The sequence below is a fragment of the Zonotrichia albicollis genome, chromosome 2 (assembly GCF_047830755.1).
Source record: "Zonotrichia albicollis isolate bZonAlb1 chromosome 2, bZonAlb1.hap1, whole genome shotgun sequence".
NCBI lineage: Eukaryota > Metazoa > Chordata > Aves > Passeriformes > Passerellidae > Zonotrichia > Zonotrichia albicollis.
The window spans coordinates 69,931,139-69,947,406 of NC_133820.1; the positions used below are offsets into that span (position 1 = coordinate 69,931,139).

At 42.1% G+C, this 16,268-nt stretch overlaps 1 protein-coding gene across 1 annotated transcript in view; it reads left to right on the top strand.

Annotated features, from left to right (window-relative positions):
- The first annotated feature begins 2,669 nt into the window (after positions 1-2,669).
- Positions 2,670-16,268, top strand: part of VWA8 (von Willebrand factor A domain containing 8) — a 191,082-nt gene continuing 177,483 nt past the window's right edge. The window contains exons 1-2 of the mRNA XM_005487303.4: positions 2,670-2,814; positions 15,200-15,277. Coding sequence (XP_005487360.2) covers positions 2,670-2,814; positions 15,200-15,277 — 223 coding nt within the window. The remainder of the gene's footprint in view (positions 2,815-15,199; positions 15,278-16,268) is intronic.

A 16,268-nucleotide genomic window follows, 5' to 3' on the forward strand; every position in this document is an offset into this window, starting at 1 on the left:
TGACTTTCTCTGTATCACCAGATGGAATCCACATCACTAGGGAATTGTATGAATTCTAAGAGACTTCTCTTTTTTGTTTCTTCACATTCTCTGGGCATAGTTTCAAAGGAGTTTAATGTTAGACCTACCCTCTAGACAAAGCTTTAACAGTAAATGAGGAGTGACTTACTCCTATAACCATAGTCCAGCCAGACCATTTCAGTAAAATTCAGGCCTGAGTGCATTCAGTGGGAGATTTCCTATGAAGTTTAGATGAAGCTAGGATTCATCTCAGCTTCTCTCTTCTGGTGCAGGAGAACTGACTGCAACTAGGCAGAGATGATGCATTGTTCTTTACAGTCTGAACCTGTGCCTAATTTAGTCTTGCAGCTAGAGCTACACAGCAAAGCACTTGACAGCTACTAGAGAGAATAGTCTGGAAACTGTCAGCTCAGAGGGATGCTTTTAGAGCTCTCACTCTTTGGAGTAAGTTCTTTTCTGTCTAATCAAAGGAAAAGTATTTTTGTTAAGAAACTTGACATTCCAAATAAGAGTGCTGTTAAGTCAGGGAATGAAAATATGAAATTGCTGTTTGTTACCAGTGCTGTAAATCTTGCTGAAAGCCTTCACAAACACACCAGATGCAGACTGCTAAATCCTTCCAATTCATGACAGCACCGAGCCACTGAGGGAATCACGCTTTCCACAGAGAGGATTGAACAAGTACCAGATATGTAAAGCCTGCATGTATCAGTTCTGATTAGCAAGGGATGCCATACTCAAGCAATAATTTCATATTGTACGGCCAGATAAAAATTTCACACCTATACAAGAAAAAGCTTGATTCTATGCAGTCACACTATTACATTAAATTTTGAGTGCTGTCAGGACTGAGTGTATAACCTAAAAACAGTGCAGCATTCAAGTTGTGCATCTAAGTGTTTGTGTATATATGTATGCATGCAACAAAATTGCTATATCCATAATTATGCACAGAGATAACAATGTTTCCATTATATATTTCACAGCAACAGCTTCAAAATCAATAAGTATAGTTTTCTCTTGCTACAGATGGAAAGTTGGAGGCTGAACTTCAGGCTGAATTTGAAGTTTTGGAAAAGTTGATTAACTCAGAATTTTAAGACAATGCTTTAAAAAGCAAAACATTTTATAGATACATGACTCAGAAAGGGCTGAAATTTAAAGCATTTAGCTTGACAGGTGCATCTACATAAACACACACAGAGGTAAAAGGAGGCTTTGCACATTCACAGTGTGAAATTACTGTGAAAACACTGTGAATCTGTACAAAACTGAAATGTCTCCTTATTTTCAGCATAGGAAAAAACCTTTTCAGCATTCAGGTGATGCATTTAATCACTTGCGTATCTGTTGCTATTTATTCTTTTTTACATAGCTATGACAAAGAGGAAAAATGTAGTCTTCTAATTTAATAACCCAGATTGCTAAAATATATTCATAAACCATTCCATTGTTAGTTTGCCTCACTGGCCTTCTAGTCTGTTCCAACAGACCTTCTTGTTATTTAGCCTATCTTTAGCCTCCAGCATTTGTGATCTTCAGCTTACAAGAAATTAGGGCAATATCCATAAAAGGATGTTTCAATTTAGTTTATCCTGCCTTAGACCCAGAAAACAGGTTCACAGACCTATATTAGGTACTAAGAATATAAATTTTACCTAACCAATACCCTAACCAACAGGAAATGCTGAAGAGGTGAAATTTCACCTCTTGTTAGTGTTTAATGCACCTAACATTGAGCTGCAGAAACATCTAGGACAAGACCAACATTCCTAGTTCCTAATATCTTACGGGGGCTTAGAAGTCTAGGTTGTCTATGTTTAAACTGATGCTTAGCTCCCACTTTAATGACTTTCCTTTGGGATAACTATTCGGTGCTGGAAACATGCAGGAAATGGGAGGCTTAAGAGAGCAAAATCCTCCTGTCTGAGAGAGCGAAAACCTCAAGTACAGCTGATAAAGGCGGTGGCTTCACTCTGGCTTCTACTTCCACAAAGGTCCCTCGCCGTCTTCCTACCGGTGCTGAGAACCAAGTCTCAACTGGATTTTCCTAGGAATTAGGCTTAGTTATCGTGAAAGCTTCAACCTTCCACAAATTATTCTAAAAGTTATTCCTGAGCTTTCAGTTAAATCCAAGAGCATTACCTTTAGCTGGAATAAGTCAGTTTTGAAGTCTATTTCTGCAACGTGACCTTTTACAAAAATCTCACATCTAAGCCAAACGTCACTCCGGAGTAACTCAAATTCCTCCTGAAGTACGAAATGCCTGGACCCGAGACCGCAGGCGAGGGGAAGCACTGGGCCAGGAGGACCAGGAGGCACCAGAGGTAGAAAACCTTCGGGGCACGGATCCGCCTGGGCCGCCGCTGCCTCTCCGGGCTGTTTCAGGCCTTCCCAGCGGCAGAGATCAGCCCTCTCGTATAAAAAGAAACCATTCTGTTCCCGCACCCTCCCGAGGGGCCGCCCCGGGCTGTGGGATCAAGGCCCCGCTCCAGCAGCTCCCGCACCCGGCGGCACCGGCCCGCGCCCGCCCGGCCCCGGTTTCCGGCGGGACCTTGTGCGGCTGCGCTTCCCTTCCCCCGCGCTCGGCCGAGCCGCGGCGGTCCCGGTGTCGGTGCCCGGGCTGTGCCCGTGTCCCCGCGGTCTCCATGCCGTCGCGGGTGCTGTGCCTGGGCGGCGGGGCCGGGGGTCCCGCTGCGCGCAGGGTCCGCCTGCTCCTGCGGCAGGTGGTGGGCGGCGGCGCGGCCGCGGCGCGGTATGGCCGCTCCGAGGTCAGGGCGCTGCACAGCTCAGGTAACCCACCCCGGCCCCGGTGTCTCGGCTCCGCTGCTCCCCCGGCTGCCTCTGCTCTGGCCACAGCCCCGGCACTGCCGCCGCGCCTGGGGAGGCCGGCAGGCAGGTGCCACCCCGGGCTGCGGGCTTGTCCTTGTGCTGCCGCCCCTGTCTCAAGTTCGTGAGTGCGGGGGCTCCGGAGAAGGGCAAGGGAGCTGGTGAAAGGTCTGGAGCGCAGGTCCCATGAGTGCGCTGGGGTTGTTTAGCTTGGAGAAATGGAGGCTCAGGGGGGACCTTATCTCTCTCTACAACTCCCTGAAAGGAGGGGGTAGCCAGGTGGGGGTCGGTCTCTTCTCCCAAGTAACAACTGACAGGATAAGAGGGCATAGCTTCAAGCTGCACCAAGGGTGTTTTAGGTTGGACTTCAGGAGGGTTTTCTTCGCAGGAGGTGTGATTAAGTGTAGTAGTGGACTTGCCAGGGACGTGCTGGAGTAACCATCCCTGGAGGGGAGGTGTTTAAGGAACATGCACTCGGTGCCATGGTCTGGTTGGCACGGTGGGGTTTGGTCATAGGTTGGACTCGATGATCTCAGAGGTCTTTTCCAGCCTGGCCTGAGGGGAAAGAGCAGAGTTCAGTCACAGGCTTGCAGGGACGCTTATGTACTTGTGGTAGCTCCTGGTCCAAGTGCTTCGGCCGCAGTGAGGCACGGGGCAGCCCTGCAGCTGGTGTCTGTGAGAGCCAGCCTGCTCTGCAGAGCGTCTGTCACATCTCGCTGTGCTCTCTCTCTGCTCCTGCATCTCGCCGTGCTCTCTGTCGGTTCCTGCATCTCGCCGTGCTCTCTGTCGGTTCCTGCATCTCGCCGTGCTCTCTGTTCCTGCATGGCACCGCTTCCTCTTCCCGCTGGGCAGAGCCGCAGGATTCGTGTCGGGGCTGCCAAGGCTGCTGCGTGTCTGAGTGTGCCAGCAGCATGTGGTAATGAGATAGAGGGTTGACCTTGAGCCTGCAGTGACCTGAACTGCCCTGGAATATCCTCTGGTGACCTTTGAGACAGGTGATGGGCCTGTGCAGAATAGAAGCGGTGTCTGGAAAGGGTGACATATGCCTGTGGTAAGCGACACTTCTCAGGATGAATGCCAAAAGCAACAAAGCTCCTAAGTACAGAGTGAGTGATCAGTAGTGATCTGCAAGTGGTTCTGATGGGGGAGTACTTGCTCAAGCTCTTAATTACACCCCTTTAATCCCACTTCTCTACATTTTAATATTTTAAAATCTGTTTATTAGTTAGCCAGTTCATTTCTTTGTTTAGTTTCTGAAAGGTTACTCAAGAAAGTAGTCTTTGAGGGATGAATATCCATAAAATTCCTTCAAGAATTTGTGAATAGATAATACCTTGTTTGTGAAAGCTGCAAAAAAGACGAGTTATTTCCCATCAAACAAATTAGCATGAAAGAAAACAAGTTAATAATGAAGTGAGTCCAGTAGAACAAACACCTGAAGAAGGTAGCTCAGCACATTTTTGCCCTTTGTTGGGATGAGTAACCTTAAGAAGAAAAAGAAATCTAGCAGTGTAAAATGGTCATTCAGCTGTCATTTCATCACTTTCATAAATTTCATCACTTTAAATTTGTTGTCGAATGCAACTGAGTTTAACTCAGTGATATTTGTGAATACACTCTGTATAAATGTGAATAGCAGGGGTATCCCCAGTTACAATCAATGATGGCAGGGGTTTTGGTAGAAAGATTTTAAGTCTCAAAGCACTAGAGAATCTTGTAAATAATATTAGGGATATTTGCCCTCCCAACACCTGAGACATCTTGTTCTTTGTAGTGCTTCCCATTTTGTCTGTGAATTTGGATCAGAAGCTGTTTTTGTTGGGAATATGAAGCATTTGTATAGGGTTTACCTGTATGACACATTTATAGTATTTTTTATTTGGTAACAATTTCATTTTGATAACACATTTTTCATTATCTCAGTTAGCTGGTAATCATCACAAAGTTTCACAGAATGTCTCTTAATCACTTCCACCCCACGGTGCAGTTATCTGTGTCTGTCCCCCCCATGGTTTCTGCTTTATTAGGCCTAAGATATCAGGCTCCTTTATCAGTTCCATTGTGCTCTTTGTCTTACTCTCCATATTCTTGATATTTAGAATAGTGTTTTTTCCCCTGTTTTATTTTGTGGGTGTTTTTTAAATTAATTTTAAAAATGTTTGTGTGTCCTCTTGCAGAGCCTAGCATTTTTTTGAGGATATTGAAGTTACAAAGGATGATCTGAAATTTTTTGTGCCCTATGTGTTTCTGCTGTTTCTGTGCAGCTGCTGTAATCACAGTTCTTGTTGTAAGTGGTGTTGAGGTTGCATAAATAAATAAACAAAATGTGTCTTAAAAGGCTGGAAGCTGTTAAGAGTCAACTAAACAACAAATTGTTGTGTACACAGTAATTTGGATGTGACATCCCTGCCAGGTCAGGCTGAAATCCCAAACAGGATTTACTGTCTGTCCTGGTACATTCTGAGTGCAAGCGAGGAACTGTTGCCTGATGTTGTGCTGTTACATGAGAAGAAGCCATCCTTGTTAGCTTTTCAGCTCAGTCTTTGCAAAGTGAACGTGGCTTGCTGGTCCACTGGGGGCTAAGCAGGAATGAATCGCTAAAGCTCTCAAGTAGTAAAGCTTAAGAGAAGTCTCAAAGTGAAAGAGACTGCAGGACACAAGGATAATGGGAATGCCTAGGAAGGGTTTGGGGTTGCATAGCTTAATTAAGGAGGGAAGCAATTTATAGAAGCAAGTGTTGTAGAAGGCCGACTGTCGGAATAATTTTAATGCGGGTTTCATGTTTCCTTCTAAAAGACTAAAAAGTATCACATTTTTGTAGACTGTAGATTTTTGTAGACGTGTGATGAATTAGGTTAAATGCACTGTGACCTGAATAAAATGGAGTTCTATGTAACTCAGTTCACATTTATTTACTTATTTTAATGTAAATGTAATATTAATGTTTTTTAAAAGTTGACATAGTACACAATATTGGAGTTGCTGTAAGGGATTACAGGAAACAAATGCTGAATTTGATGTAAACTAAAGAACTGGAAAAATAAAAACCATTGCCAATTAGATAGTACAGGCAAAGGAAGGTCTCTTGTGTGCTTTGCTGCTCTGTGTACATAACTTATGCTTTGTCACTTGTGATCAATCAAAATATGTACTAGCTACATTTGCTGTTTACTGTAGCACTGCCTGTCCAGGTTCACTTCCTCTACTTTCTTTATGTGAAATTTTTGGTTAATTCCCGTTCCTAATCAAACTTGTGTTTAAAGCCTAAAAGATCTCAGTAGTACATCCAAGTGTATCTGCTGAGTAAAACACAGTCACTTGTGAAAATTGCATCGCACTTCAGAGTCCTGTAAGGTTCATCGTCGGTGTAAAGGATCTAAAAGATTGTGGTAAAGATCTATAATCTGAAAGAGGGCTATGAATTTGACTATGTGTTTGTAAGTGTTTTGTTTTTTTCCAGGTTTATCGTTGTCAAAAGACTAAAGATCTGGTTGATGATGGATGTAAATGCTTTCTGGCACATTGCCTTTTCCAATTTTACCTGTGTCATTATCTTTGTTGAGGTTCACATGTTGACAGCTGAGAGTGTGTTTCTGACAATATTTTTTTTTTTTGCTGGCAAAACCTATTTTTAGAGAGACTTCATTATTTCTTCTTTCTCATGACATTCCTATAATTGTTCATTGCCTCCGTAGTTGTACTTAGGGGACTGCATTGTGGTGACTGAAATGATTCCAGGGATTTGATTTATGGTGAGCCTTGTGTACGGTTGTTGCGTCAGCACAACTCAGAAGGCAGCTAATGGGGATGGGAATTTTCAAAGCCAGTTGTCTGAAAGTTTGCAGGGTTATTTCAAATTATTCTAACATTTAGAAAGGAAAGGTTCATGGTAAAAAAAAAATTAGTGTATTTTATTAGACATGCTGATGTAGCTGGAACAAAGGGGTAAAATGTCAGGTCAACTTCTGTAGGGCTTCGCTTTTGGTATATAACTGGATGTTAGTAAATAGTTTCTGAGTGTTAATATTTGCCTGTTGTTTGAAATTTAATTTTTTCTGTTAAACAACAGGCCTGATATGTGTTGATGTGTTCTACAAGTTGTGCCCAGCTTAATGTGTAAGCTTGCAGTTGTAGCTGCTTGGCATACTCAGGGACTCAGGATAGTTGTAGGCAATGCCATAGCTAATTTTATAACTGTTTTGTCAGTTTTGGATAGCTTTTCAGTAAATGTGAAATTTCAAAAACATTTATTTTGATTTTCAGTTGCAGATTCTTTTTGATTGAAATTCATTTTTGAAAATATACTGATGTACTTGTTATCTAAGCTCAGTTGAGAGTATATAGTCTGTTTTTTCTCCACTGAGCAAAATGTACTTCAGAAACCTTTGTGCAGTTTGAAAACACTCTGAGCTAATTTTTCACAAAAGTAGCATTGGCTATGGAAGATCTGAAAGGGAGACCTGGTGATGCAGTGGCATCTGCTACTGTGTGACTTAAGAGGAGCTGGTGGATATCACTTTCTACAGACAGCTAGCAGTAACCTCCCACTCCCGAGCTTTCGTGCTCACGGGGGATTTCAGCCATGCAGACATCAGCTGGGAGGGCAATCTGGTGTTGTGTGTGCACTCTTGGTACTTCCTAGGCTGTGTTGGTAAAAATTTTGTAACTCAGATGCCAGGGTTAGGGTTATCTCTTCCTTTGTCTGCTGCTTTCAAGAAGGGAAGAGCTGTGACCAGTTTGGTCACAGGTGGCAGCCTGGATTTCAGTGACTGGGACATGCCTGAGTTGCACATCTGGAGAAGGGCTGGGAAGGTGAGCAGCAGAATTAGGATCTTGGACTTGACAACTGCAATCTTTCACTTATCCAGGAGATTGGTAGGTAGAATCCTTTGGATAACAACCATGAAGATGGAAGGTGCACAGGAGAGCTTGAAAATTTTTAAATGTGTCAGTTTGGCAGTGACCCATTCAGCAGTAGCAGAAGGCCTTTTTGTCCAAGCAGGGGGAACATACAAAAGTACAAGTAAGGACAGACAGCAGGAGTGTAAAAGTGCAATTTGGTATGTAGGGACAAAATCCCTACCACCTTGCCTGAGTGCAGACTTTTAGTCCAGAAGGACCCTGATGAACATGAGAACTGGGACAACAGAAACCTCAGACAGTTTAAGTATGAAGATCTGCTGGTGAACTAAAGTCTTTCTGGGAAGGGACTGGCTGATACAGCTTTGGTGAAAAGGCTGTGGGGTTGCAGTGATGTCTGGTTGAGTGCAGCAGGGGAAGAGATTGGCTAGGGTGGCTGTGGAACATCCGTCCTTGGAGATTTTGTGATTCAGTCAGACAGAGCCCCAGCTCATCAGATCTCATCTTGGCAGTAAACTGATGTTGAGGTTGAAGATGACCAGTGTTTCTGCAGTGTTCTGATATTTGATGAAATGGGCAGCTTAGCACCTCTCTCACATGGTAAATGTATTAAGAAGGTATGTTCTGGAATTTATCAAGTCTGTGTAAGATCATCATGGTAGTAAACATTTAAAATTGACTTTTTGCCTCATAAGACTTTTTGTAATTGAGCAATATCATACTCCCTACTTTCAGAGTATTAGCCCTAACAAATAATAGCTTTTGCTAAGTAAAGATTGTATGCTTCCTGCATGGCTGGATCATAGAATCATAGAACATGCTGAGTTGGAAGGGACCCTCATGGTTCATTGACTCCAACCCCTGGCCCTGTGCAGGACACCCCAAGAGACCCATCATGTGCCTGAGAGCATTGTCCAAATGCTTCTTGAGCTCTGTCAATCTCGGTGCTATGACCACTTCCCTGGCAAGCCTGTTCCAGGATTCAGCCACCCTCTGGGTGAAAAGCCTTTTCCTAATATCCAGCCTAAATCTCCCTGACACAGCTTCAGGCTATTTCCCCAAGTCTTATTACTGGTCACCAGAGAGCAGAGATCAATGTCAGATAAGATTTCACATTCACGTTGTTGATCTTTTACTAATGCAGAAAAATGAGTAAAAATGTTACTTTTCTCGAGTAAATACCAAGATTTTGGTTTCATGACACCTTGGACTGTAACCAGTAAAGACACTCATTAGCCAGCCCAAAATAAACAATTGAAAAATCTAGTGTTAGCTTCAAACCTGAAAATTAAAAAAATAGAAGGTTTAAAAAGAACTTTGAGTAGAGATTGAGTAATATTCAAATTTTATGTTTGAAGCAGTTGTATTGGTTTTTTAGAGGGAAAGATTTCCTTTTGCCCATAAAAAACCAGAACTTTAGTGGATTTTTTTGCTTAGTTCAGATAGGCTTTGTTGTGTAAACATTTCATGTATTTCAGTCAGCAGCAGCTGTCAGACTGCAGCACCCTGTTGACAGGAGCTGAGCTCCACCTCTGTTATGTGTGAAGGCATTGGTGGTCAAGAAACAAACTTAAACCTTGTGAGTGCAGGGCATAGGTTTCTGTCCCTCATATTCATTCGTGCCTTTGAGAGGTTTCCAATACTGGTATGAAGTGCAGAATGGGTGACAGTGTTGCTTAGTGAGTGTGATGTTTGCAGACATAAAGATGGCCAATAAGAGCTGCTATGAAAGTGACAGGTTAGTTACAGGGCTGGGTTTTTTTCCCTCCCCTGAATAGTGTATTTGGCAAAGTTCAGGAAAAAGAATAAACCTGGAAAGTATAATTTCTGTTTCTTCAAAATAAGTCAGCTCTTCAAGGATTAGTAAGAGCTGACACTCTTGTCTGTTTCTTTATGGAAGTGTGCTGGATAAATACTAGTTCAAAGCATAATTTTTTCCCCCTCCTTCACATTAGAATGAAATTAAGACCTGGAAATATATATTTGAATATGATATAGATTTCAGACTTTCCTTTAACAGGTATGGTTTTATCACGTTGAAATTATTATTAGCAGAGCTTAGCACCTTCACAGTTTTAATATGTTCTTGCTGTTGCAGGCTCTTGAGACCAGATGGATGGTCTGTGTACAAGTGAATGTGCAATATACTAAGGAGAGTGTGTTAATCTCACCTATTTTCAGGACTAAAGAGGCCAGAAGGCAATAAATTCATCAACCTAAAAACATAATGTTCCTGAAGCTTCATTGTAGTGTCTTACAAAAACACAGATAATACAAATATGATTTACACATGAGATTGGAACTGTTTGTGTTGTATACTCAAAAACCTAAATACATGTATAGATCTCTTCAGGTTGTTTTCTTTTACAGTAGGATTTCTTAATTTCTTTATTTTAAAATAACCTTTTCAAATGTAGTGATTTTATTCTTTTTTTTATTCATGTGGTTTTTTACCAGAAAAATGGCAAGCAGAATAAAACATCTTTCTACTTTCTGAGTTCTTAATGTGTAATTCTTGATGTGTAGTCTGACAAGTGTTGCTGTAAATAATTTAAACAGCAGTGGCTTTTTCTTTTCAGCATAGAGATAAAAATAGTAGGATTAGGGAATAGTCTCTTCTTGGGAAGTGGAGAGGTGAGGAGGGATAGTTGGTGTGGTACTTACTAGCTGTTAGGATCAGTCAAACCTGCCAAGTGTGTAGTGAGACTGCATGTTCAGGAAGCCTCACTGAGACTGTAACATCACATCATGCACAGTGGGTCAGAACAAAGGTCCATCATACCCACTGTTCCATATTGGCCAGCAGTGAGTAGGAGATGCTGGGGGAGAATAAAAGCACAGGGTGTTCATGCAGGGGTGCCCTGCCAAAGTGCCTTCCCAGCCTCCGGCTGCCTCCTCTGTGGCTCGGGGCCTTGGACCTGGAGGTGCTGCCTTTCTGTTCAGACTGAGTAGAAGAAATAGGCCTGCTTGTCTGAAGAGCTCTTCTCAGTTACTGTAAAAACCAGATACAGACAATAATATTGCTTCTGTCTAAAATGTAGCTCTAAAGAAGAGAGTGTATCATTCAGTGCTCTGCAATTACTGGGTAGCTGTATGTCCATGTATGCCTTTCTGTATTGCCAGAGGTGCAATTCACACCTGTCTTTTTCAGATGCAGTAGAAGGAGCTCATTGCATGTATTGGGGCTGTTTTCAGTCCCATATATTTTTCTTTTCTTTTTTTTTTTTTTTTTTTTTTTTTTTCAGAGAGTCTCTTCAGGATTGTGTCACTGGTTTCAGTCTGTGTGTGCTGCCAGTTTTTTACCCCTGTTGCACAGGCTCTCAGAAGACCTCCTGTGTCTGTATCCTGTCTGCCCCATGAATGGGATGTCCCCTTTACCTTTTGGGTTCTGGCCAATGCGGCTCTTGTTTTGTTTTAGCAGCCATGTTTCTTTGTGTATATTATGCACTGCTTGTATCCCACTGCTTTCCCCAAAGACTGTGGTATCTAAGGTTACTGTTTTCTCTGTGGGAGATGAGAAAGCAGAAGGATATCTTCACTGCTTGCCCAACCAAGCCTGATACAGCCTACAAAGTCTCCATCACAAAATCCTGTGGATATAGCTCTTGTCCACAATAGTGTGGGAGAAGCTTGTGGAATGGGTTGGAGTGTATGTGGGCAGTTCCATAATTTGCCATGTAGTCAAACAATTTGGGATACATGTGCTCAAATTATGGGTTTTGCTGATTTAACATCACCATTTAACCAAGCAGGCTGTTATCAGTTCCTTGCCAGCTGGTGAAACACTAGAAAGAGCCTGTCCAGAATGACATCTCTGTTCAAAGGGTTTGGAAATGCAGTGGAAATGGAGTAACCAAACATGAGTTTTAAAACAACTACAGAAGAAACAAATTGAGATGGGAAAATGTAGCCCAGGTGGAAGTGCATGATAAGATTAGTGGGCTAATCCTGCCAGTGCTCATTTAGCTAGGAAAATGGACTTTGCTGTCTTGGTTTATTATTGCTTAAGGTTCTATTAAACACTGCTAATATTTTTTACTTTTTGGACAGATGAAAGCTGGAGGCAACATTTGTCTCCAGGCAGCAGCAAACAATTAAAAGCTGAATACCCTGTGTGCTCTGCTCTCACCACATCTTACATATAGTTCTCTCCCAGTCCATTTTTCATGAAAGGGTCCATTTTTTGTAGGGTCCATTGATGTCTAGAATACTTGTGAGATTTTTGAACATGATTAGATGTGTTGATCAAGAGTTAGTGTGATATGGACTGACATAAATACCACCAGAAATGATAATTTTTCATTTTTCACCTAGACAACACTTGGTTTTGATTTGTTTGATTTTTTTTTTTTAAGGGAATGTAGGAAATCAACTAAGGCTTTTCAGTACTGTGCTAATGAACTGGGTAATTGAAATTCTGTCCTGTAGATGCTGTTATCATCCCCATGTATTGAAAAAGTTTGACATCTTGTTGTTTTGGCATTTTGGCCCTACTGGGTTTTGGAAGACTGTGTATGCATGTGACTGTTGAGCTGAGGTGATTTTAGCAAGGAGCTAATTAATCGTATACTCTTGTCTCATTGAATGTTGGCTGAGGAATTCAGAGAAAATAAACTGTCACTAATTTCTTAGGGATATGTAAGGCAACCTGCTCTTTTTAAAATGTTATTGTTCCAGGCTGAGCTAATGAGAAAGATGTCAACTTTTGCAGGAAGCAGTGGGCTCTTAGGGTGTTTTCGTCAATGTGGAGGTGTTTTCATAGAACCATACATGAATAGAATATACTGAGCTGGAAGGAACCCACAGTGATCATCAGCTCCTGGCCCTGGGCAGGAATTTGCCCCAAGAATCCTCATCATGAGCTTGAGAGCATTATCCAAACACTTCCTGAGTTCTGTCAGGCTGTGACCACTTCCTGGGGAGCCTGTTCCAGTGCCCAGTCATCCTCTTGGTTGAAGAGCCTTTTCCTAAATCTCCTGACACAGCTTCATGCCTCCCTGGTCACCAGAGAGAAGAGATCAGTTGTTGACCCTGCCCTTCCCCTCACAAGGAAGCTGCAGACCTCAGTGAGGTCTCCTCTCAGTCTCCTCTCCTCCAGGCTGAGCAAGCCATGTGACTTCAGCCACTCTTCATATGGCTTCCCCTCATCCCATCACCATGGGTAGCCCAGACTAAAAAGGTGTGATGGCAAAAACCTGGTGCCCTGCTATGATCCCTGTTAGCTGTTTCCCAGTGAGAAGGGACAAGCTTGGAACTGCAGTAGAAGAAAGGGAAAGGGAGATGATGCTTAGTCAGTAAAATAGTTTTTCTTACTTTAAACTCAAAGAAATGGGCAAAATACTGGGATAGCCAAAGACTAGATTTTAGTCCCTGCAGTTCTTGTGTCTATTTTTCAGTGACTTTAATTTAAGAGTTCCCAGAGTCAGGACCAGGGGTCTAAACTATTGCAAGACTTTGTTTTGGATTGTATTTCAATGCTTCAGGCTGGAGCGGGCACAGTACTCTGTGGTGCAATTGAAATGAAAATTCATCAAGGGCCAGAAAAGGAACTCTAGACAGCTGCCTAATTCTTAGCTTAGCCCAGCTCTGTTTGGAACCATTCCACTTCTGGGCTGTTGCACAATCAAAGAAGTGTGCTTAGTTCTAGCATGATGAGTGGGAACTGCTTGCCCTGAGAACCAGGGATGGATCCTTGTCTGCTTTTTATATGGCAGTACTGTGTCCCACTTTCTGGCAAGCTGTTGGAGTGCTGTATCGCTCCAACTATATTGTTGCATGAAACTTACTGTATTGTATTGCATAAAATGTGGGAACAATCACCAGCTTACTACCTTTTGCCAATATTTTAGGGAAGAATGGAGGGCTGATTGATTAGACTCCAGAAGCAATGTGAAGACCCATGTGCAGGCATGTGTGTGAGGCTGTAAATCCCAGTCTCTGAATTCTAGTCAAGCCCTTCAGTTTAGCAGGAAGTCATCTATAAGCCTTTCTTCACTGCTTCCTGTTTCTTACTGTAGGTGATTCTACTCTGGCTGTTATAAATCTAGTCATTTCCCATTAATTGTGTGGGCCATGTCAAAAGCTGGGAGTTCTCAGTCCTGTGAGGTGAGCAGTAACATCTGGGTATGCTGGAAGAGTACTGCATTTGAGTGTAAAACTAGAGTCATGGCTGGCTGAAAGGAGCACTGCTGCATGTGTGGGAGGAGTTTTAGTTGCCTCTTTTAATTTGGGCAAGCTGCTTCTCCAGCATCTCCCTTTCTGGTTCCAGCATTGCTCTTCCAAACTTCTTTCATGGTGCTGGTGATAGGCAACTGTAGATTGGGTCCTCCTGGACAGAATAGGACAAGGGCAGGTCTACAAGAGGATTGGATCCCTGTTTAATTAAGCTCTGTACTTTCTGCATCTTACTTCTGAGAAAAGCATAAACACATGAGACAGTTCCAAAACTTGGCCTCAGTTCATGGAAAGGAGATGCAATCAGTGTTGTGGCAAAACTATTCCCCTGTGCAGCGGTCTTACTCCAACAATCCTCTTCATCCTCACACTTGCACTACAGTGCACTGGAGGTGGTGTTATCTTTAGCAACAGTGATAGGAAAAATGCCATTTTTCTGGAGTCATCTTATTTTCATGGTCTTAATACTTGTAAACTCATTTGTGGGACCCAAACTGTTGAAAGAAAATAAACTTTGATGTTCTTACTAGTCCAAGCCTCATTTTCCTACGTTTTGGGTATTGTGCTGTTTTTCAATGTGACTACTGGCTGTGTTGGTGCTTGCCCATTTCTGTACTGCAAACTAGATTTCAGTTTTGGTTTCCATGAGAAAGTGCACAGGGTATGCCCTGCAATTTAATTCAAGCCTGTGATTGCAGAAAGATAGATAAGACAGGCAGGTCCTAGTGAAGAGACCATTAAGTAAAATGGCCAGATGCTTTAGGTTTGTTGAAACCCAGAGCAAGAAGTGCTTGAGATCACTCAAACTTTGGAAAGGTGCCATGTTCTGCAGCCATATAGTCAGGGAGTACAGGAAGGGCCCACTGGCACGCATATGTCACTTTGTACCTTTAACAGATACTGTTCCAGGCTGCTTGAAAACTCAGGAAAATCATCATCCCTACAAGTGTTTGTCACTGATAGCTCTCCAGGCAAACATGCTAAAGTTTTAATTTCAGTAAGTCAACAGTGGTAGCTGGAATTGTGTTCTACACTGGCCTTGATTTCCATAGCTCCCAACGGCTTAAGGTTCTAAGAGCAGCAATAAAAGAAAAAACCAGGAAAAGGTAATATTAATTAAATGTAAATTGTGCAGGTAGCTGATGTACTGAAAAGCAGCAGAGCCTAATTAGTAACCACAAACACGTTGGAGGCTGCTTTGTGAATGCCTAGTCAGCCTCACCACAGCAGGCCTATGATTTTAATTTTAAGGACATGAAATATTTAAAAGTATCTAAGTATGTAAGAACTAAAAGACTTCTTTTCTTTATTTTAGGTGATACTGTCACTATTGGAGATGTGTCTTTTAAACTCAAAACACCGAAGAACCCAGAACTTGTTCCACAGAACTACAGTAAGGATCTGCTTTCCTTTTGAAGGACTTTCAAGGCTTTATTAAAAAAAATTCTATTCACTCAGTCACCTCCCTGACTTTATTGAAATTATCTAAGGAATATGTTTTGAAGAAGCATGCAGTTTGGGGTAGGCTGTCTTTGCTTAGTTCATTATCTCTGGTTCAGCTGGTTGTATAGGAGTCTTAACTTTGAATATAACTTATCCCATTAGTCAATGGGACAGCAAGAGAATCATTTGTGTATGTTTAATTTTTTGTAAAAAAAGGTTCTTATCCAGGAATTACTTCTAAACATAATCTCAAGTTGTATAGTCATTAAACTGTGGCGATTTAGAATTACCATTCAATTGTGATATGATTATACATCCTAGCAGTTTGCACATGTATGGTGTTTTTTTGCTGTGATATTTAGTATTCCCAGGTTATCACATAATTGTTGTCAGCAAACATACAGGTCTTTGTGATCCATCAAGGTAATGAGAAGTCAGTTGCATAGTCATGAAAAACGCTGTCAAATGGAAAATATGCAGACAATAATGCACATTAACAACGTGCACACATGTGCCTAAAATTGATTCACACTATCTTTTGATACCTTATTACAGACATCACTGGTTTGCAGCCATTCTTATTTCCTGGCTGTTCACAGACAATACATGCTTTTTGAGCTTTTCCTTTTGCATCATGGATCACAAGTGAATCACGTTTGCATTGTGGCTTTTCTCAGTAACAGGCCAGATATTTCCTGAAGATCCAAAATGATCACTTGCCATTTGTTCAGAACTTTCATATTTAGGCTGCTGGATATCTAGAACGCAAGTTAAAAAACATCCACTAACAACTGATTTTTCCACTCAGATAAATTTGCAGACCAAAACCAAGCACCATACCATTCTAAATGGGTATGCAAGTCTTACACGACTGTTTACACAGAGACAAGCACTGAGAACTCCTAATGACTGTCATTGCACAGTTCTGCAGGTGGAAAGTG